At 46.8% G+C, this 22,457-nt stretch overlaps 1 protein-coding gene across 2 annotated transcripts in view; it reads right to left on the reverse strand.

Moving 5' to 3' along the window:
- NUP214 (nucleoporin 214) overlaps positions 1-22,457 on the reverse strand; it is a 265,238-nt gene that overhangs the window by 9,449 nt on the left and 233,332 nt on the right. For both annotated transcript variants that reach the window (XM_082258635.1, XM_082258634.1), the window contains 2 exons: positions 17,039-17,202; positions 16,929-16,953 (listed from right to left, as the gene is read on the reverse strand). In XM_082258635.1, the coding sequence (XP_082114761.1) occupies positions 16,929-16,953; positions 17,039-17,202 (189 nt within the window). The remainder of the gene's footprint in view (positions 1-16,928; positions 16,954-17,038; positions 17,203-22,457) is intronic.

Here is a 22,457-nt window from a genome sequence, read left to right on the forward strand (position 1 = left end):
TCGGAGTTCCAGGACATTGATCGGGAGTCTGGACCCTTCCAGTGTCCAAACTGCCTGAGCGGAGTTCTGACCCAGGACACCTCCCCACCCGGACAGACTGGCATCCGTGGTAACCACTGTCCAATACAAGGGGAGAAAAGATTTGCCCTGGCGAAGAGCTGGAGAGCGAAGCCACCAGATCAGAGACCCTTTTGCTTTTTGGCTCAGCTTGATTTGATTGACCAGAGAGTTTGGACAATTGTCCCATTTTTGCCAAGATCTCTCTTTGCAGGGACCTTGTATGGAACTGTGCAAACAGGACCGCCTCGAAGGTAGAAACCATCAGGCCCAGCACCCTCATGCAAGTCCGGAGGGACAACCACCTGCTGGACAGCAAGAGATGAATCGCAGCATGCAACTTCTGGAGCTTGTCCATAGGAAGGAACACTCTGGCTAGAGCCGAGTCCAGAGTTAGACCCAAATAGTCCAGTTTTGTGGAAGGAACCAGAGCAGACTTCTGATAATTCAGAAGCCAGACAAACTCCCTAAGAGTCCGTATAGTGATGTCCACATTGTCCATCAGAGCAGTAGGAGACTCTGCTCGCAAGAGGTCATCCAGGTAGCCCAGCACTGTGATCCTCGCTGACGTAACAATGCCAGCCCCGAGGCCAACACCTTTGTGAAGACCCGAGGGGCAGAGGCGAGACTAAAGGATAACGCAACAAACAGATAATGCTCCTCTCCCACAGCAAAGCAGAGGAATCGTTGGCGACAGACACATTGGAATGTGTAAGTAAGCGTTCATGATAGAGGCAAGGAAATCCCCCTGATGCCGGGGTGCCACCACCATTCGAATAGACTCTGAACTTGTGTACCTGCACAAAGCAGTTCAGAGCCTTGAGATCCAGAATTGGACGCATCTTGCCTTCTTTCTTCGGGACTGTGAACAGGTTTGACTAGAACCCCTGAAAATGTTCTGAAGTTGGAACTGGAACAAACACCTGTTGAAGCAACAGGTCTTGCACCACCACAAAGAGGGCTTGCAATCAGTCCAGGGACAGATGCACATTGGAAGGAAAGAACCTTTACGGAGGGTAGGAACGAAATTCGATCTTTTAGCCGGACCGTATCACTTCGTGGACCCACTTGTCTAGCACCAGGGAAGTCCACAGGTCCGGAAACCTGCACAGGTGAGGGCGCACCTTCATGCAGAAGGAGCTTGTCTGCAGGTCTGGAGAACCCCACTTTGGACTTGTCAGACCAAGTTCGCTTGGATCCTCCCAAAGTGGCCTTGAAAGGCTTTGAACCCTTGTCAGCCGACCCTGAGGAACGACAAAACTTCCTGTGACCCGAGAAAGGACAGGCCACATCTGCATCGAGGTTCCTTACCCTTACTAGCCTTTGGAAGAAAGATGCTCTTCCCCCCTATGAGACTCTTAAGGATGTCATCCAGGGTAGCTCCAAACAGGTGATCCCCTAGAAAAGGAAGATGGGGGAAGACTTTTTTAGAGGTCTGATCCGCAGACCAACATTTGAGCCACAAAACACGCCTAAGGACCACTGCCGAAACGGACAGTCTAGAAAGCAGGGAAGCCGCATCCAAAGAGGCATCACAGATAAACTGCAGCCCCTGGATCAACTGGTCGGCCAGCTCATCAAAGGCACTCATCAAAGGAAGAAAGGTACTCTTTCCCTCATAAGACCTTTTATGATTACATCCAGGGTAGCTCTAAACAGGTGATCTCCTTGAAAGGGCAGATCAGTCAAGGCCTTTTAGGAAGTCTGGTCTGCAGACCAGCATTTGAGTCAAAAGACACGCCGAAGGACCACTGCCAAAACAGAGAGCCAAGCCACTAGGGGAGCCGCATCCAAAGAGGCATCACAGATAAACTGCAGCACCTGGACCAGCTAGTTCGCCATCTCAGCAAAAGGCAGGGGGAAGCTGCTCACCCTCCAGGTCACGGCGTAAAAGCTTAGCACACTCTGTGACACCAGGGCAATAGTGAAGATCGATCTGAGTACCTAGCCTGCCACAGTGAACATACTGCGTGTTACAGCCTCCGCCTATCTATCCTTAAAAGCCAGCAATTCTACCAGAATCATGGTTGCCTTATGCAACCTGGAACCCAGGGGATCCACCACCGGTGGAACAGTCTACTTCTACAAGGAGGGACTCTTCAGAGGGGTACCTCATAGCGAATCACTTAGGGACCACAAAGGGATGTTTTGGGTGTTCCCACTCTTTTGCAACAAATCTGTCAAAATAGGCAGGAAACAGAAACACCTTCACTGCTGTAGATGGCTTGTGAGTGCCAAATGGAACCGGTGCCTCCGGCGCAGCTTCAGCTGCGTCCTCCAATTTTAAAAATCTCACACACAGACACAATCAGTGCATCCACCAGTGCCTTTTCCTGCACGGTTACAGGAGTGGAGAAATTATCCTATCGGAGAGCTCAAGGCGCGTGGCCTCAGAGGGCCCTGCAGGCTCTGAGAGGGGGTCAGATGGGGAACTGTGCAAAGACCCCATGAGGAATAAGGATTCCCCACTAAAGTGCAAAAAGACACCGTCAAGGGACACCCCCATCGCGCTGGTAACACCACCCAGTCGCCAGCAACAGAGCACCCTATGATCCTGCAGCAGAGAGAGGGAGAGTATCCCACCAGACTCGCCATCCCACCAGGCAGTCACGGGCAGCACCAGGATCAAAGCACTCCACATGCGACATCCTGGACGTAAAAAAGCCCAGGAGTCAGCACAAGGGGATAAGGAGGGGTTCCCACAGCTAAAAACGCCGCCCAGAAGTCTCCACAATAATGGCCGCTATTTATTTCAATGCCGGACTAACGAAAAATGGCCACCAGCCTATACAGCAAATAGGCTACAACAAAATGGCTGCTCCACGAGGCTCCCAGGAGGGATCCCTAGGGCCCAGGTAAGACACAATCAAGAAGGGGGGGCATGGCAGGCGCCCACAGGACCATCAGACTCACGGAGGGGGTCTAATAGAAAGGAGGGGAACCCGGGGGTCCAACCATCCCAGGGAGGGGCCCGCGTCCACCCCAAAACCCTCCAGGGGGAGAGGGGGGACAGCTACTCACCATACCAGGAACCAGGGCGGGCACCACACCAGAAAGAACCTCCTCCCAATCGAAATGGGGGCTTTTGGCCAGGAGGAATGCTGTAACGCAGGCCAAGACCCGTTCTTAAGCAGTGACCTTGCGGACGACCTTGCGTGGAGCCAAGGTCTGCGCACGCTCGCTGGCCAGACTGGGGTGACCACTGGATCTATATTATCCAGCCCGGCATTAGATTGTAAATCTCACAGGAAAATACCAGGATAAAAAGGTCTAAAAAAGGAAAAAACTTGCCAGGACCAGAGATCTCAGCAAGGAACTAGGGGTTCTTACTCCTGACTTGGCAGGAAAAAAAACCTGGACTACCAGTATATAGCAGAAAGGAGGGGGGAGAGTATACACCTCCTGAGACTGCCCATAGGCGTAGTCAAGTTCTTTTTCTGCCTAGTGTCCTACTCCTGTAGGGGGCAGTATAACCCAATGGTCAAGAAGATCAGGAGCTGTGTCAGTCAATGAACGAAAAGAGAAAAATGACTAGATCCACAGCTCAGATACATTAGTGTGTGGGTCAGTTGAAAAAATGCTCCTTATTTAAATAGCCAGTGGGAAAAATGTCCCCCTTAAAGACAGCTGAAAAACCAGAGTTAGACTTACTGGTAACTCTGTTTCTAGGAGTCGTCCAGGACAGCACAGGAGATATAGGCTCCACCTCCGGAGACAGGAAACACAAAGGATCAGGTGAATAAAGGGGCAGACACCCACCATCTTCCCCAGTCTTTATCCGAGAACTCCCCGGACATGGCATCTGCAACAAGACAAAAAAACACTCGCCCATGTTTATAACAGCATTATAGGGAGGGAATCCCTGCTGTCCTGGACGACTCCTAGAAACAGAGTTACCGGTAAGTCCAACTCTGGTTTTTCTCCAGTTGTCTGTCCGGGACAGCACAGGAGAGATCAACGAGAACTTACCAGATTAGGGTGGGACTACCGCCTAGAGGACCTTCCTTCCAAACGCTTGTTCTTGCGCAGAGAGAAGGTCCAGTCTGTAGTGCTTGATAAATGTAGAGAAGCTAGACCAGGTGGCTGCTTTGCAAATTTGTTTCGCCCCTGCTCGCTCCGCCCAAGAGGCCGATAACGCCCTCGTGGAGTGAGCTAACAGAGAAAGAGGGCACTCTTTGTCTAAACTTTTATAGGCTTCCACTATCGCCTGTTTAATCCACCTGGCAATAGTGTTCTTTGAAGCTTGCTGCCCTATATTTTTTCCTGCATGCACTACAAATAAAGCATTGTTTTTTCTAAAGCTCTTAGACAACTCTAGATAGTTTAACACACAGGCCCTGACATCTAAAAGATGAAACTCTGCTTCCCTTGGATTTTTAGGGGAGGAACAGAAGGATGGTAATACCATTTCTTGGGCCCTGTGGAACCTGGAAGCCACTTTAGGTAGGAATCCTGGATCTGTACGTACCACCAACCGGTCTTCATAAATTTGAACAAAAGGTTCCTTAACTGAAAGCACCTGTAACTCACTAATGCGCCTGGCTGTAGAAATTGCCACCAGAAAGGCTGTCTTAAGGGTAATATACTTTAATGACAGGTCTATATCCTGCGAAGGTTTTATCCAACCCTGTGGTACTATTGACAAATCCCATTTAGGAAGAACCTTAAATGGAATTGGTCTCAATCTGGATAATCCCTTGAAGAACCTCATCACTAAAGGTTCTAAAGCCAGGAACTTTTCCAGAAACACTGACAATGCCGCTACTTGTACTTTTAGTGCTAACGGCCAGTCCCTTGTCTGCACCTTCCTGCAGAAATTCAAGAATGGCTGGAATACCGACCTCCCGTTTATCGGTTTTTAGCCAAGAACAAAAAATTTTCCAATACTTAAAATAAATTGCCTGGGTGACCTTCTTTATACTAGAAAGAATTGTGCGGATCACTTTATCTGAAAGTCCTTTTGACTTCAAAAGACCTTCCTCAGATACCAGGCCGCCAACTTCATTCTCTGGATTTTTGGCAGTTGTATCGGCCCCTGGGATAGCAGGTCTTCCCTCTCTGGGAACATGAGCGGGGGCCTACTGCTAGACGCCACAGGGATGAAAAACCAAGGCCTGTTGGGCCAAAACGGGGCTACCAGGATTAAGGTGGTATCCTCCTGGATGAACGAGAGGAATCAGCTTAAATGGTGGAAAGGCATAACTCAGCTGAAACGTCCACTCCTGAGCTAAGGCATCCAGCCCTATGGCTCCTCCGCCTTTCTCCAAGTAAAAGCACCTTGGGACTTTGTTGTTCATTCTGCTGGCGAACAGATCTATGTCTGGAAGGCCCCATCCCTAGGTCACCAACTGGAAGACCTCCCATTTTAGGGACCACTCCGATTCCAATACTCGATGGCGACTTAGAAAATCTGCCCTCTCGTTGTCCACACCCCTTAGGTGGACTGCGGAAATAGAGCTCAGGTTCGCTTCTGCCCAGGAAAAAAGGTTCGCTGTCAGCTGCATCAAGGACGGGCACTGTGTCCCTCCCTGTTTGTTGACATAAGCGACTGCCACCACGTTGTCCGATAGGACTTGCACTTGGTGGCCGTTCAGGTCTTTGGAAAAAACTTTTAGGGCTTCCCAGATAGCCCGCAGCTCTCTCCAATTTGCTGATTCCCGAAATTCCCTCCTGGACCATGCTCCCTGGGCCATCCTCGCTCCCCAGTGGGCTCCCCAGCCCCAGGTACTGGCGTCCGTAGTTATTCGGACGGATATTGGGAAAGACCACTGAAGGCCCCCCCAGAGGTTCTCTTCTTTCCTCCACCACCAGAGCGATTGCTTGGTTTTTGGGGATAAATGGATGGTCTTGTCCAGGGATTGTTGTCTCCCGTCCCAAACCCTCAGGATGTTGGCCTGGAGACACCGAAAGTGGGCCCTTGCCCAAGGAACGGCTGGGATCGTTGCCACCAGGAACCCTAGAACTGACATGGCTGTCAAAGGTTGGTTTGCAGGGCGGCCGCTGTCGCTTTTACTTTTTGCTCTATTGAATTTATCCTGTACCCAAGATAGCACAAATCTTGTGTTGGGATCAGGTTGAATTTGTCCCTGTTGATTAACCAACCTAGGTCCTCCAAGAACAGGGTAGCAACCCGTAAGTCTTCTTGCAACTGGGGAAAGGAGTGGGCAAAAAATAAAAGGTCGTCCAGATAAGGAATGACCGAGATCCCCCTTAGTCTTAAAGGAGCCAATGCTTCTGCCAGAACTTTGGTGAAAATCCTGGGAGAAGAACTCAGCCCGAATGGCAGGGCTCTGAACTGCAGATGGCCAACAGCACTCCCCCAGCTTATCGCTATTCTTAAAAGTTTTTGAGACTTCTTGTGAATCGGGATATGGAGATAGGCATCCCTTAGATCCAGGGAAGCCATAAAGCAATTTGGGGGAGCATGGACTTCACCGTAAAGATGGTTTCCATCCGGAATTTCTTGTAGGTCACCCACCTGTTCAGAGGTTTTAGGTTCAGGATTAACCGAAAAATCCCCGACGGCCTTTTGCACCACAAAGACGTGCGAGTAGAAACCCATATTTGTTTCTTCTTGAGGCACTGGAACTAGAACCCTCTGGTCCATAAGGTCGCCAATTTGCGACAGCAGTGCTGACGCCTTCAGGGGATCTCTGGGAGGGGAGGTCAGAACTGTTCTTGCGGGTGGAATACCCTGGAACTGAATCTGATAACCTTCCCTGAAAATCCTCAGTATGAACCCGTTTTGGGTCACGTTTTCCTACTGTGGGAGGAATTGAGAAACCTTCCCCCCACCGGGACCCGGTCATTGGGGTTTTTTTTAGGAGAGGAAAAGAGAATACCCTTTTTTTGCTGTCCTCTCCCCCACTGTTTTTTAGTGGTTGGCATCTTAGAAGCTTGGGTCTTTGGGGACAAAAAAACGTCGCTCTGGAGCTTTCTTGGTCTTTGCCGGAAAAGCTTTCTTCCTATCAGCCGTTCGGGCCAAGACCTTTTCTAGGTCTGGGCCGAATAAGAGATCCTCTTCAAAGGGAATACCACAGAGCTTTGTCTTGGACGCTAAGTCCCCTGACCAGGGTTTCAACCACAAGGCCCTACGTGAAGAGTTCACCAGGGCTGCAGTTCTGGCTGATAACTTTAACCGATTCTGCCGAAGTGTCTGCCATATACCCGGCCGCTTTTGACAGCATAGGAAGGGAATCCAGAATCTCTTTACGGGAAGTCCCTCCTTCCAGGTGGGCTTTAAGTTGGTCCAGCCAAACCTCCAGATTTCTGGCCACCACTGTTGTGGCCATAGCTGGCTTCAGGCTAGCCATAACTGCCTCCCATGACCTTTTGAGGAGAACCTCTATTCTCTTGTCCATAGGCTTTTGAAGGACACCCATATCCTCAAAGGCCAGGTCTGTAGACTTGGCGCATTGTGAGAAGGCTGCATCCAGCTTGGGAACCTTGTTCCAAATGCAAGAGGGATCCACGTTAAAGGGAAACCTCCTCTTTAGGCTTTTTGGGAAAAACAGCTTCTTTTCAGGCTCCACCCACTCCTTCTTAATGGAGTCCGACAAAGTGTCATGTACCGGAAACACCCTAGACTGAGTTTCTTTCAGGGTTTGGTACATTTTGTCATGTAGGGACAGAGAGACCTGCTCTTCTTTAATTTCTAAGGTCTCATAAATCACTCCTAGTAAAGCATCAACCTCCTCTAGTGATAACTTAAACCTAGGTGATTTAGTCCCTAACTCAAGGACCTCCCTGGAAGAAGCTGCCTCACTAAGCTCTTCAAGGGAATCAGAGTTCTCTGCCTCTGTTTCTACACCCTCCTCTGGGGCTGAAACTAGGTGGCTTTCTGCTGGCTGTTTGGGGGTCTCTATGTTAGACAGCATAGTTTTAATCGCTTTCATCTCCTTCTGGACTCCTGCGATTAACTCCTTGCATGCCCCTGTTGACTCCTTATAGACCAATTTGTCTATACAGGGTTTACAAAGGGGTTTACTCCAGCCCTCCTTAAACTAAGCAGCACAGGCTGGGCATCTTTTCTTCCCTGCCAGTTTCTCTGTGTCTTTGGGCTGAGCCTGAAGACGAGAAGAGGGGGAAAAAAACAAGGAAACAGTGAGACCCTTAACAGAAAAAACAAGGAGGGGGGTAAACTACCACAGCCACCCCCTCCCCCTGCCAGAGAAGCTAAGCCAGAGTTCCTAGGCTCTTTAGCCCGGACTCAGCTTTGAGGGGGGGGGGGGGGGATGAAAAACAAACAGGGGAAATCACAGCATTCTGAGGGCACCTGTACTCACCCCCCCCTCTCCCAGCCTAGTAGGTAACCTACCTGAGCTGGGATGGCGCCACCACCGCTGTGTCCTGCAGTCTCAGTGAGAGAGGCCTCTTCCTCCTGCAGCATCCTGCCGTTGCGTTCTGCCCAGGGAAACCTCGCAGACTTGCAGCGGTTTCAGCAGTTTAACTAAACCGCCATGGCTCCGGCGTCATCACTGCTGTGAGCCGGAACCGGAAGTGATGCGCCGGAAGCTCCGCCCTCCTCTGATGCACTTCAAAGGCCGGAACACGCGGCCTGCGCAAGCACCCACTGCCTTGTCGGAAGCCGCTCGGAATGAGCCCAGATCGCTGCGGGCAGTGGACATAGCCCTCCCCGGGCTCCAGGAGGAGATGCGCCGGACCCGGCCTCGTCGGCCACCGGGGGCCCCCCCCTCCGCTGACCTCCCTCTTCTGATCGGGACAGGTACAGCAGAGCTCCACACCTGCCTCCTCCTCCGGGGAGGAAACACAAAAGACTGGGGAAGATGGTGGGTGTCCGCCCCTTTATTCACCTGATCCCTTGCGTTTCCTGTCTCCGGAGGTGGAGCCTATATCTCCTGTGCTCTCCGGAGGTGGAGCCTATATCTCCTGTGCTGTCCTGGACAGACGACTGGAGAAAATATCATTGGTATCAGTGATAACTTACCTGAGAGGCAAAAAAAAGTCTGTGTTTAAGGAACCCCTAGTAACCTCTGAAAGAACCCTGGCTGAGAAAGGCTGCTCTAGACTTTACATAGCTATACACTAAAACTTTCTAAACAAAAGGGCCAGTTTACTGTCTTTCAGACTTTGGAGGGGCTGAGTTGTGATCATTGGGAATAGAAATTGCCCTGGCATCAGTGGGAGTAAACAATTCCTCTCCTAAGTAAATGTAAACACGTACTAGGGGGGGAATCGTGCCCAGTCATTGGTGTCAGTGGGAGGAATTGCTCCCCGTTGTCGGTTTCCGTGGGAGGAATAGTGTCCTGTATCAGTGATAAGAAAGATGCCACAAGGGCCAAACAAATGTATCAAACATAAATTAATATAAGAAAATATAAACAATATTTCACACGTGTTCACAAAAAGTAGAAAAAGAAAATAGAAGCGAGTCCAGCTTCCCACATGCAGTTCTGACCAGATGATTGTGATATAAATCAATTATTTCCACATGAAAAAAGTACCACCACCGTGCTGTGTATATAAGGTGAGCCGCTTACCTCAAGAAATTATCCCACCAAGAGATCATATGCATGTGTATAAATCCTCCTTTATAGTAAAATGATCATTCAGCTCCCAGAAATGGAAGGCTCATGTATCTCCTTATTCTCGTAAGTCACATCAGGCAATATGTAAAACAATGGAAGAGTCTCATAGTGCATTACTGTGTAAAAATGTAATTCATTGAATAAAAATGCACTTGCATCCACGACGTATGAATCAAGCAGTGTGTTGTATGGTCGTGCACGGCTGCCTGCAGAACGGTGCGCACGAATGGATGTCGCGTTGCTAGCTCCGATCGGACGTCTCTATTCCCAGTCGAAGTCTCCTAGAAGGAAGCGTGTCGGCTCGAAGCTAGCAACACGATGTCCATCCGTGCTGACAATTCTGCAGGCGGCCGTGCACGACCACACAACACACTGCTCGATTCAATCTTGGATGTAAGTGCATTTTGTTTTCAATAAATTTGTTTTTTTACACAGTAATGCACTATATGAGACTCTTCCATTGCTTTACATATTGCCTGATTTTTATATAACCCATGAAGGCGCCTCATCCACAAGTGATAGTCCCTTAACAGCTGCCCCTTTAAATGTGAAATCACATTAATATAGTAAAGTAAATAAAGCAGGTGCTGTTGAATCGTAATTAATCTAAGGGTAACATATTGCAATGAACCAAAATGTGCCAATCAAGTGACCACAATTAAACTATTAGTATTATAAGACCAACATCTAAAAATAATTATGTGAAAAAAAAATTTTTTATAAAATAAATCTTTAGTCCATATATGAAATATAGTGCTCTCTGAAAGCTGCCACCCACACTGTGCATTCCTAATTTTCATTCATCAGGTGCTCCACCACGTGATATATAGCACATAAATCTGCTCACCAAAAGCCCCAGGCTCCAGGTACCATATAGCCTTCTCAACAGACAGAAATCTTAGGATCAGTTGGCAAATCCTCCTCAATCACCTCTCGAATGATCGATATTGGTTATGTAGAGGCAAAACAAAAACACCCAATAAAAATGCAACACTGTTTTATTGGATAAAATATAAGCCCCCACACACACATCTATGGTTTTGCTTACATAAAAAGTGCCCCGACTTGCACCAGCTCAAACAGCATAAAAAGATTACATCCCCAATCAAGTGACAGGCTCACCCCTCTGAATGCTCTGAGAAGCCGGCCGGCGCGTGTTCCACAGAGTCGCCGGAAGTGACGTCACTGGTTAATGCGGAACTGTAAGCGGGCGGACATCAATGCATTTCGCCGTATGGCGTCTTCAGGAAATTGATGTCCGCCTGCCTACACTTCCATGCTAACCAGTGACGTCACTTCCGGCGACTTAGTTTACGATTTAACAGCGCCTGCTTTATTTACTTTACTATATTGTTAATGTGCTTTAACATCTAAAGGGGCAACGGTTAAGGGACTATCACTCATGGATGAGACGCCTTCACGGGTTATAGAAACATCAGGTAATATGTAAAGCAATGGAAGAGTCTCATAGTGCATTACTGTGTAAAAACAAATTTCTTGGAAACAAAAAAAAAATGCACTTACAACCAAGCTGTATGAATCCAACAGTGTGTTGTGTGGTCTTGTATTGCAGAATTGTCAGCACAGATGGACGTCACGTTGCTAGCTCCAAGCCAAAATGTTTAGTTTTAGGAAACTTCGACTGGGAATAGACATCGGATCGGAGCTAGCAACGCGACATCCATCCATGTGCACCGTTCTGCAGCCAGCCGTGAACGACCATACAACACACTGCTTAATTCTTACGTTGTGGATGTAAGTGCATTTTTATTCAATAAATTACATTTAATGCACTGCGAGACTCTTCCATTGCTTTACATATTGCCTGATGTGACTTACGAATAAGGAGATACATGAGCCTGATTCTGTTTCTTGGAGCTGGATGACCATTTTACTATAAAGGAGGATTTATACACATGCATATGATCTCTTGGTGGGATCATTTCTTATGGCAAGCGGTTCACCTTAAATACCCAGCACAGTGGGGATTCTTTTTTCATGTGGAAATAATTGATTTATATCACGATCATCTGGCTGGAACTGCATGTGGGAAGCTGGACTCGCTTCGATTTTCTTTTTCTACTTTTTTTTATTTCATATGTGAACATGTGTGAAACAATGTTTATTTTTTCTTTTTATATTAATTTGTGTTGGATACATTTGTTTCCAATGCCTGGACTTGGATGTAGCAAGTTTTTTTTTTATTATTATTTATTATTCACGTTTTGAATACACTTTTTTTTTTGTTTATTCATTGTAGAACACACTTCATACAGATCACTCATATAGTGTCAGTTGATACACATTTGACATTCCATGGTTTAGTGCTTGTGACATTCAATTTACAGCACACCTTATTTTATTCACCACTTCTATTTCCACTGTACTAAAGGATTTTGAGTGCAGAAGTTTGACTTTTCATGTTTTTGTGTTTGAGGCCAAGCACACCGTTTTTATTAATTTAATTTTTGAATAACCTATATGTGGATATCTGCTGAAATAAATAATGTCTCTATTTGCCTTGTGTGACAGCAGACTATTAAAAACCTCTCTGTATCCAGAATGGGATGTACTGTATGTCCCAGATTCAGGCAGTTTGTGAACCATTTTTCTTTTTGATTAGGCTGGAGAGAGGAGGTTGTTTAGGTTAGCTTATTAGGTAACATGTCCAGCTGAAGCATGTTGGGTGGTTTAGGGCACATAATAAACACCCAGCTTGTTCAGGAATTTTGTACCAACCTTGAATCAAATTTTGTTTATGCCTGTATATTGAAAGACAGCTCCTGTTTTTAGAGACACAACCTATGTGGCAACTTTATAGGCAGAAAGATAGGTGCATGGGGCAGTAGTAGGTTGCTCCAGGTGGGTGAGCCAGACATCCTGTAGGTTTAGTAAGATGCCGAGTGGCAAAGTTTTCATTATTTTTTTTTTTTTGTTTTCCGATCTTTTGCATAGTGTATATATTCTGTGTAAATAAATTGACTGTTTCACAGAGTGTTGTGAACTCATCCAGAGAGAGACACACACTCAGCTGCCAAGATTATCCCTCACACTAGCAATAATTAATGAACAATCTGCCTTGAAAACAAACCTTTGAACATCAGGGATGCCCTAATAACTATCAAACTCTTGGCTAGGTTCCTTATGTACATGTAGTGGGAGCAACTCAATGTGTGGACACTTTGTTTGAGCCATATTTGTCCAAGTGTTCTAGATATATTAACCACTTGTCTACCAGGGCAAGTTTTTAATTTTTCAAACATTAAAATCTTTTTTGCTAGAATTTCTTTTTAAACCCCCAAATAATTATTTATTTTCAGAAAGTCGACCTACAGAATAAAATAGTGGCAGCTGCATTTTTTATGCTGTACAATATTTGTGCAGCTGTTTATCAAACACAACATTTTCAGGAAAAATACAGTAACTTTTACACAAAATATAATGCCCCCTATTTTTTAGTAAAATATAAAGGATTGAGTTGTGTCGAGTAAAGATACCAAAATTTTCTGGAACAATATAAAAGATGGTTACGCCGAGTAAATAGATACCCAACATGTCACGCTTTAAAACGAAGTATGCCCACGGAGTGGAGCCAAACTACGGTACCTAAAAATTTCCATAAGTGACGCTTTAAAAGCATTTACAGGTTACCAGTTAAGAGTTACAAAGGAGGTCTGATACTAGAATTATTGCTTGTACTCTGATGTTCATAACAATACCCAATTTTTATCTATATTTATTTTATTTAAAAATGGGATTTTGACTTACCGTAAAATCCATTTCTCTGATGTTCATTGATGGACACAGCTCCTGATTCTTCTTAACCATTGGGTTATACTGCCCCCTAGAGAAGTAGGACACTAGGCAGGAAAAATCTTGACTATGCCTATGGGCAGTCCCAGGGGGTATACACCCACTCTCAGCTATAGGCACTCAGTTTTGTTACAAGCAGTGTCAGGAGAAAGCCAACTCCACAGAAGGGTGGGTGCTGTGTCCGTCGATGAACATCAGAGAAATGGATTTTACGGTAAGTCAAAAATCCCATTTTCTCTTTTGTTCATTGACGAACACAGCTCCTGATTCTTCCTAACCATTGGGACGTCCCAAAGCAGTGTTAAACATGAGGGGTGGGAAAAACATCAGAAAAAAATTCCTGAGGCTAACCAATCAAGTAACAGAGTTCTACCATAAACAACTGGAGCTCACCCGAAAAAACAATACATCATCAAAGAGGACCAAGTCCTCTAAACAGCAGCCTGCAAAACTTTGTGACCAAAGGAAGCATCCACAGATGCCAACACATCCATTTAGTAAAAACTTTGTAAAAAAAAAAGTGCACTGACGACCAGGTGGCCGGCTGCAAACCTGCTTCACTGACCCATGACGATGGAAAGTCGGAAGCACTAGGCGCCCTAATAGAGTGCGCCTTTACAGGGAAAGGAGGAACCTGACCCTTGATGAAATAGGCCTGAACCACCGTCTGTCTGATCCATCTGGAAATGGTCGCAGAGGAAGCAGACAACCCTTTGTGAGGTCCATCCATGAGCATAATAGAGAGTCTGACTTCCTAAAAGACCTCCTAGCTGCTAGGTACACCCTTATTGCCCGGACAACATCCAACCCATGCAAGGCAATTTCCTTCGGCTGTTAAGGCCTGGGACACAGGGAAGACAACACAATGTCTTCAGTCAAATAAAAGTCAGAGACCACCTTAGGAAGGAATGACGGACAGGGGCAAAGCACCACCTTATCCTTGTGAATCACCATAAGGTGAACGACAGGATAACACCACCAGTTCCAACACCCTGTGCGCAGAGGTGAAAGCCACAAAAAAGGCCACCTTCTGGGACAGCGAAAGCAGGAAAAGCTCCCGAATATTTTCAAAGGGAGGCTTCTGTATAGCTGAAAGCACCAAATTTAAATCCCAGGCGGCAACGCTGCCCACACTGAAGGAACCAAATGTCGGACACCCTGAAAAAAGGTACGCATCAGGGAGTGCGCAGCCAAAGGTCGTTGGAAAAAAAAAAAACGCAAAAGCTGATACCTGGACCTTGATGGTACTCAAGGCCAATTCAACACCCCCCCCCCCTTTGAAGGAAGGTTAAGATCCGATCCACTGAGAAGTAGTAAGGATTAACCCCAAGAGACTCACACCACGCAATGTACTTCTTTCACGTACAACGGTACATCTTCCTAGAAGTACATTTCCTAGCTTTCAACAGCGTAGGAATCACTGACTCAGACAAACCTCTATCCTTCAGCACCTGGCGTTCAACAGCCAAGCCATCAAGGCCAGCGACCGTAAAGCAGGATTGAAGATTGGACCTTGGGATAGCAGATCCTCCCTGAGACGACCAGCCATACCAGATTGGCATACCAAGACCGGCAAGGCTAGTCTGGAACCACAAGAATGACCAGAATCCTTTCTGCTTCGATCCTGCACAGGAGTCAAGGCAGGAGTTGGAGAAGTCTGGAACGAATCGGCAACCCACCTTAGAATGCCGGCTACTTACCGAGCAGCCAGGAAACTTCTTGTGCCCCCTTGGTGATTGACAGACCATGGCCGTAGCCTTGTCTTATTGAAATCGTACCGGAAACCCCTGAAGATGAATTGTCCAATGAGCCAGACAAGTCTGATCGCACGGAGTTCCAGTACATTAATCGGCATTCTGGACTCTGCCAGAGTCCAGACCCCCTGAGCACATTTGTGCTTAGAATGCCTCCCCACCTGGACAGGCTGGTATCCATGGCGACAACCGTCCAGTACAGTGGGGGTGGGTTTTCCCTGTGAAAGCGCCAGAGAAGGAATCCACCTCTAGAGACCGTGGATTTTTTTCGCATTTCACCAGAATCTCTTTTGCAGGGATCTTGTGTGGAACTGTGCAAACAGACCGCCTTGAAGGTGGTCACCATCAGGTCAAGCACCTGCATGCAAGCCCAGAGTTCCGGAAGACCGTCTGCTGAATTGTCTCCTGTAATGTCTGGAGTTCTTCCAGAGGAAGAAACACTGGCTGAGGCCGAGTCCAAAGTCAGACTCAGATAGTCCAGTTTTTGAGGACAGAACCAAAGCAGACTTCTGAAGGTTCAGAATCCAGTCGAACTCCCTTAGAGTTCGCAGAGTAATCCTCCAGATGTCCATCAGAGTAGTCGAAAACTCCGCTCGCAGAAGATGGTTGCCCAGGTACCCTCAGTACCGCGATCCCCCGCTGACTCAAAGAAAGCAGCACTGGGGCCAACACTTTTGTGAAGGCCCAAGGAACGAAGGCAAGACCAAAGGTCAATGCCACGAAATGATACTGCTCCTCGCCCACGGCAAAAAAGGAGGAAGCGCTGGTGACTGCCACATATTAGAATGTGCGAGTAATCATCCTTGATTTCGATAGACAATAGAAGTGAGAAGAAAACCCCCTGATGTAGGGATGCCACTACCACACGAATGGACTTCATGTCCAGAGTCTGCAACACCAGGGCAATAGTAAATACCGGCCTAAGTGCTGAACCAGCCACAGCAAACATACGGCGGGCCAGAGCCTCTGCCTTCCTATCAGCTGGATCTGTAAAGGCTGGGGACTCCTCAACCAGAATGAAGGTAGCTTTATTCAACCTGGAAACCGATGAATTCGATACAGGTGGGACTATCCACCTTTTAAGCAGTTAATCCTCATAAGGATACTGCAAGGCATAAATGCTTAGGAAACCACTTTATTTTGGACAACCCCACTGTTTTGTGACAATGTTGTCAAAGAAAGCGGAAAGGGAACACCCTCGCCGCATTGGAGGGCCTGTCGGTGCCGAAAGGGATTGGCGTCTCTGACACCGCATCGGCAGCAACCTCCATTTTTAAATTTTATGCACTGACACAAACAGTGCATCCACCAGCGCCTTTTATTGCGCGGGTAGAGGAGCAGAGGATTAATCGTCGCTATCTGAAGAGTGCGTGGAAGCAGATCCAGTAGGGTGACTCGCGTCCGCAAATGTAGCAATCCATTTACTTGGCATAACATCTTTTACCAAATAACTTCGGTATTATATTGTATTTGTGTGCACTAAAGTGCACACAAATATTTGTTTCCAAAAATTTTGCGTTTAAAAAAGCTGATGCACAAATTATCACGTCAAAACAAAATTCCAATATCTAACATTTTATTTTCTAGCGCCTCTGCTTTAAAAAATAAATATGTTTGGTGATTTGAAGTAATTTAAAGCAAAAAATAAAAAAAAATTTTTTACATATATGCGAGAGGCGCCAGAATTGGCCAGGGGGCTGAAATGGTTAAATAGCATTTAGAATTAGCATCATGTGACACTGTCAGAAATACTTACTGGTTTGATGCCCCAAATGAAAAACCTGAAAAACAATTACCACAAGAGTTAATTTAAGTTTATAAAGGTTTACTAGTTCAAGATGTTTCAGAGTGTAAAATATACTTCACCTCCACTGCTTCCTGGGGCTGCTCCACCACTACCAGAACCAAATCCAGAAAATCCACTATTCTGTCCGCCAAATCCTGGTCCTTGCTGGGACAGACTCCCAAAAGTTGGGGCGCTCTGGCTGGCCAGGTTGCCAAATGAAGCAGTGGGAGTGTTGCTTCCAAACCTGCCGAAGGGAGGATAGAGAGAACTTTGTAATGACTTATTAACCACTTGACCTGTGGAAGATTTACCCCCCTCCATGACCAGGCCATTTTTTGCGATATGGCAATGTGTTACTTTGACAATTGCGCAGTCATGCAAATAGAGCTTTTATTTGGGTGGTATTTTATCATCACTGTTTATTTTTTGCTCTATAAACAAACAAATTTTGAAAAAAAAAAAACATTTTTTTTTTTTACTTTCTGCTAGAATACATATTCAATAAAAGAAATTGAAAAAAAATAAAAATAATTTCTTCATAAATTTAGGCCAATATGTAATCTGCTACACCTTTTTGGTAAAAAAAAAAAAAAAAAAAAAAAATCCAATAAGTGTATATTGACTGGTTTGCGCAAAAGTTATAGCATTACAAACTATGGTATATGTATACTGGAATTTTTTTTGTTTATATACTAGGAATGGCAGAGATCTGCCACTTATAGTGGGACTGCGATATTGCAGCGGACAGTCGGACACTGATACTTTGTGGGAATCAGTGACACAAATCAGTGAACGGTGCTAAAAATATGCCCTGTCACTGTACTAATGACACTGGCTGGGAAGTAGTTAAACATCTAGGGTTATCAAATGGTTAATTGTGTGCCAAGCCAGAATTTTACTGTACTGTGTTTTTTCTTCAGGGAGGTGATGGATTTTATTCCCCGACACAAAATAAATTCCTGCCCTCGCCGTCAGAACTGAGATCTGCCTTGTTTACATAGGCAGATCTGTGTTCTGTGTCTCTGCCTGATGATCATCTGGTGCCAGTGGACATCCAGTGCCCGGAACCCACAGATTTGGCTTCTGCTGTGAGTAATGGGCATGGGCATGAGCAAACTCGATCATGTAACCAGACCTAATCAACTCGTGAACCCATTTGTCTTGAACGAGCAAGGTCCAAGGGTTTGTAAAGAAGCAAAGGTGTCCCCCCCCCCCCCACCCCAGATACGGGTGAGGGCTCCCCTTCAGGCAGAGGAGGGCTTGTCTGCGGAACCATTGGAACCCACTTTCGACTTACCAGCCTAGGGCCTTTTGGAACTTCCCGCAAAGTTACAGGGGGACTTTTGTCCCTTCTCCTGCAAGCCCACGGGACAAAAAGCCAGTTTGTGAACCGAGAAGAAAGGACAATGTGTACAATGAGGCTCTTTACAACCTGTGGAAGCAGAGTACTCTTACCTCCCGTAAGACCTTTAATAATCTCTAACGGATCCTATAATCTATGAGAGAGATCCGTGCATCTTCTCCCGAATTCCCAGTGAAAATACCATCAAGAAGTGAAAATAGCTCCCCAATTCCCCCCAAACATGAGTCCAGACTTAATGAAGGGGTAAAACGAACGGTTTATTGAACTCAAACACAGTCAATTTATATTCAGCATGGACACATCCCCCTCCTCATCAAATTACTACACACAGGTCAGGGGTTGAATGATTACATTATAATATGTAGATTAAATTGTATACGGGAACTGAACTAATTATCTAGGGAATAACAACCACAAACAGTATTCTTAACAGATGACAATGACTCAATCAACCTGAGGCAGTTAACTGGAAGACGGCCGTCCTCGAGCTCATTAACTACAACACACATTATCAAACAGAGGGATACATCAGCATATTCAATGATGTCTGGAAGACAGAGGGTTGAGCTGATGACATTAGTATCGGTCACAAGAAGTACACATCTAAGCATTGTAACTTGGGACAAAATCTTCATACCTGTGGAGAGACATTGTTGACAACTATCACTCTCCCTTACAGGCAAAACTTCATTTTGTCACATAGCTCCCCCTTAGTTCCATGGGACAGCATACCCGCCTAGACCCTAACGGGTCGGCTTGGGGATGTCCGGGAAGTAGAGTCTATTTCTCCAGCTTTGTGTGCCGGGATAACCCATCAGCATTGGCGTTCTGCTTCCCTGGTTGGTATTGAAAAGGTGAAGTTGTAGGGCTGCAGTGCCAAGCTCCATCTCAACAGTCTGGGGTTATCTCCGGCTACTCGGTTGAGCCAAATAAGTGGGTTATGGTCAGTCATTACTATAAAGGAACGCCCATACAAATACGGCTGCAGTTTCTTGAGTGCCAAACACTAGGGCCAAACACGCTTTTCAACGGTGGCATAACTGACCTCCCTGGGTATAAGTTTTCTGCTCAGATATGCCACCAGAGGCTCCATGCCATCCTCTCCAACCTGGCTTAAACAGCTCCCAGTCCAAAACTCGAGGCATCTGGGTATCTGGAGAGGGTGAGGCATTCATAGCTCGCTCCTGCTGTCTGGTGGTGACTGGGAGTGCTCCTTCCGAAGTCGGGGGTTATTCCCCAACAAGACCTCAGCTGGTAAATCTGGCATGATGCCCATTTCCACTGACCTAGCCCCGGTGAACCAATCAATATGCACCCTGGCGGTGGGTAACTTGTGGATGGCTCCCCCTGCCACCCTTACACGCCCAGTGTGCTGTGAGGGTTTAACCCTGTGCGGTTATACCAGGGTTATGGTGGCTCCAGTGTCTCAGTCCCCTGGCTTCTTGTCCATTTAGTCTCACCGTCTGTCTGTGGTGAGCCCTGTTGTCCTCAGCTGCTTGCACTGGGTTAGCCTCGTGAAGGGTACCCAATTGCTCCTCAGTGGGTTCAAACCTGGGTATGACTGGGAAAACCTCTGCGGGATAGTAGGGGACCATTATCTGTGCTGAAGGGGGTGACCCTGGTCGGATCCATGCAGCTTGGTTCCTGCTCTGGGTACAGTCTCGTTGATAGTGCCCAAACTGCTTGCACCTGTGGCACTGTACCCCACTGCGGGACAGGTATCTGGGTGTCTGCCTGTGGGTGTGGTAGTAGTGAACTGCTGCTTGCGCTGGGAAAGGTGGCCCTGTTCGAATTCATGAAGCATGGTTCCGTTTCTGAGTGCAGTCTCTCTGATAGTGCCCAAATTTCTTGCACAAATGGCACTGCACTCCATTGTGCCTATGGTATCGATTTGCTGGGGGGTTAGGGATAAGTCCCGATTGTTGTGGTGCTGGCGCTTGAGGATAGTACTGGGGACATAATCCTTATGATCCTCTGTGAAGGTCGACCCGCCTGCTCTCATAGAATTAGTCCGCCAGCCTGGCTGCCTCCTCCACTGTCTGAGGTTTCCTGTCTTTGACCCAGTTTCTGACATCTGCTGGAGTGTGGTCGAAGAATTGCTCCAGCAGTAGCAACTGTAGGGCATCTGCTAATGTAGTCGCCTGGCATCCCTGCATCCAATTGCTGGCGGCGCATGCGGAATGCCCACTCTGTATATGACTCTTTGCCCTGTCTCCTGAGGGCCCGGAATTTTCTTCTGTGTGCCTCCGGTATGACAGCATAACGAGCCAACAAAATTTCTTTTACTTTGTCATAATTGTGAATGTCCTCGTCAGGCACTGCTCTTAAGGCTTCTGCTGCTCTGCCTGATAACTTGCTGCTCAATATCGCAGCCCAGTTAGATTTTTCCAGGTCCTCTAATACACACTGTCTCTCAAAGTCTTGCAAATAATTATCAATATCTATCTCACCCTCTGTGAAGCTTTTAAATGCAGCATAGTTAATCTTACGTGGCCGTCCTATTGTAGATCCAGGTAGCGACAACATATCCCCTTGTGGTGATCTGGCTCTGGCCTCCCGAGCTTCCCGGATACTCTGTGCTTCTGTAGCTTGTGCCATGATTTGCACCACAATTTCTTGTGGGGGGTTAGGTCCCAACATACTTAGTCTCCATCTTACATCATTTTGGAACTCTGTTTCCTCTGTGTTTGCCATTTGCAGGTTGCTGGTTCGGTCGCTCTCCAGTAGTTTGGCTATTATCGTGGCTTTTGGCTTGTTGCTTGCCCCTAAGTCTCGAGCCTCCAGCAGTTCCTTAAGCGTCGTTCGTTTCAGCCGTTCGTATATATGCGCCATTTACCTCCTCTTTCAGTTCAGGCTATCCATTCGGGGAGAAAAATCCCACCGCTTGCCACCAGTGTAACGGATCCTATAGTCTCTTTGAGAGAGATCCGTGCATCTTCTCCCGAAATCCCAGTGAAAATACCATCAAGAAGTGAAAATAGCTCCCCAATGCCCCCCAAACATGAGTCCAGACTTCATGAAGGGGTAAAACGAACGGTTTATTGAACTCAAACACAGTCAATTTATATTCAGCATGGACACATCCCCCTCCTCATCAAATTACTACACACAGGTCAGGGGTTGAATGATTACATTAAAATATGTAGATTAAATTGTATACAGGAACTGAACTAATTATCTCTAGGAAATAACAACCACAAACAGTATTCTTAACAGATGACAATGACTCAATCAACCTGAGGCAGTTAACTGGAAGACGGCCATCCTCGAGCTCATGAACTACAATACACATTATCAAACAGAGGGATACATCAGCATATTCAATGATGTCTGGAAGACAGAGGGTTGAGCTGATGACATTAGTATCTGTCACAAGAAGTACACATCTAAACATTGTAACTTGGGACAAAATCTTCATACCTCTGGAGAGACATTGTTGACAACTATCACTCTCCCTTACAGGCAAAACTTCAATTTTGTCACAATCTCTTCCCTAGAAGCACCAAACAAACTGTCTCCTGCAAACGGTAGATCAGTCAGCACCTTTTTGGAAGCCTGGTCAGCCAACCAGTACTTCAACCAAATCATGCGGCGGAGGATCACCGCAGTCACAGACACTCTGCCAGCAAATGGAGCCGCATCCAAGGATGCATCACAGATGTACTGTAGCCCCTGTATCAACTGATCTATCGCCAGTTCAGGATGTTGACCCCCTTCCAGATCCTGGCGTAAGAGCTTTGCCCATTCTGTTAAGGTCTGAGAGACCAAGGTGATAGCAAACACTGGCCTCAAAATTAAACCCGCCATGGTGAAAAGGTATCAGACCAGAGACTCAGCTCTCTTGTCCATAGGTCCCTAAAAGCCAGGGAATCTTCCACCGGAAGAAGCGTGGCTGCCGGTCTACACAAACATGGCCGCCAAGGCTGTATACAGCCATCCACCACAAAATGGTGGTGCAGCGCGGCATCCAGGACCCAAACCAGCCCTACAGGTACTTGTAGTCCACCGGGGGGGCCCTCACAGGGACCCCAACGCAGGGCCGGCGCCAGCAATAGTCAGGTTAGGCAGCTGCCTAGAGCGCTAGGGTAGGGAGGGCGGCAAAATCATTTTTTTTTTTGGATTCCATCAGTGGCGTG

This window comes from Pelophylax lessonae (assembly GCF_965119305.1).
Source record: "Pelophylax lessonae genome assembly, chromosome: 5".
Taxonomy (NCBI): Eukaryota; Metazoa; Chordata; class Amphibia; order Anura; family Ranidae; genus Pelophylax; species Pelophylax lessonae.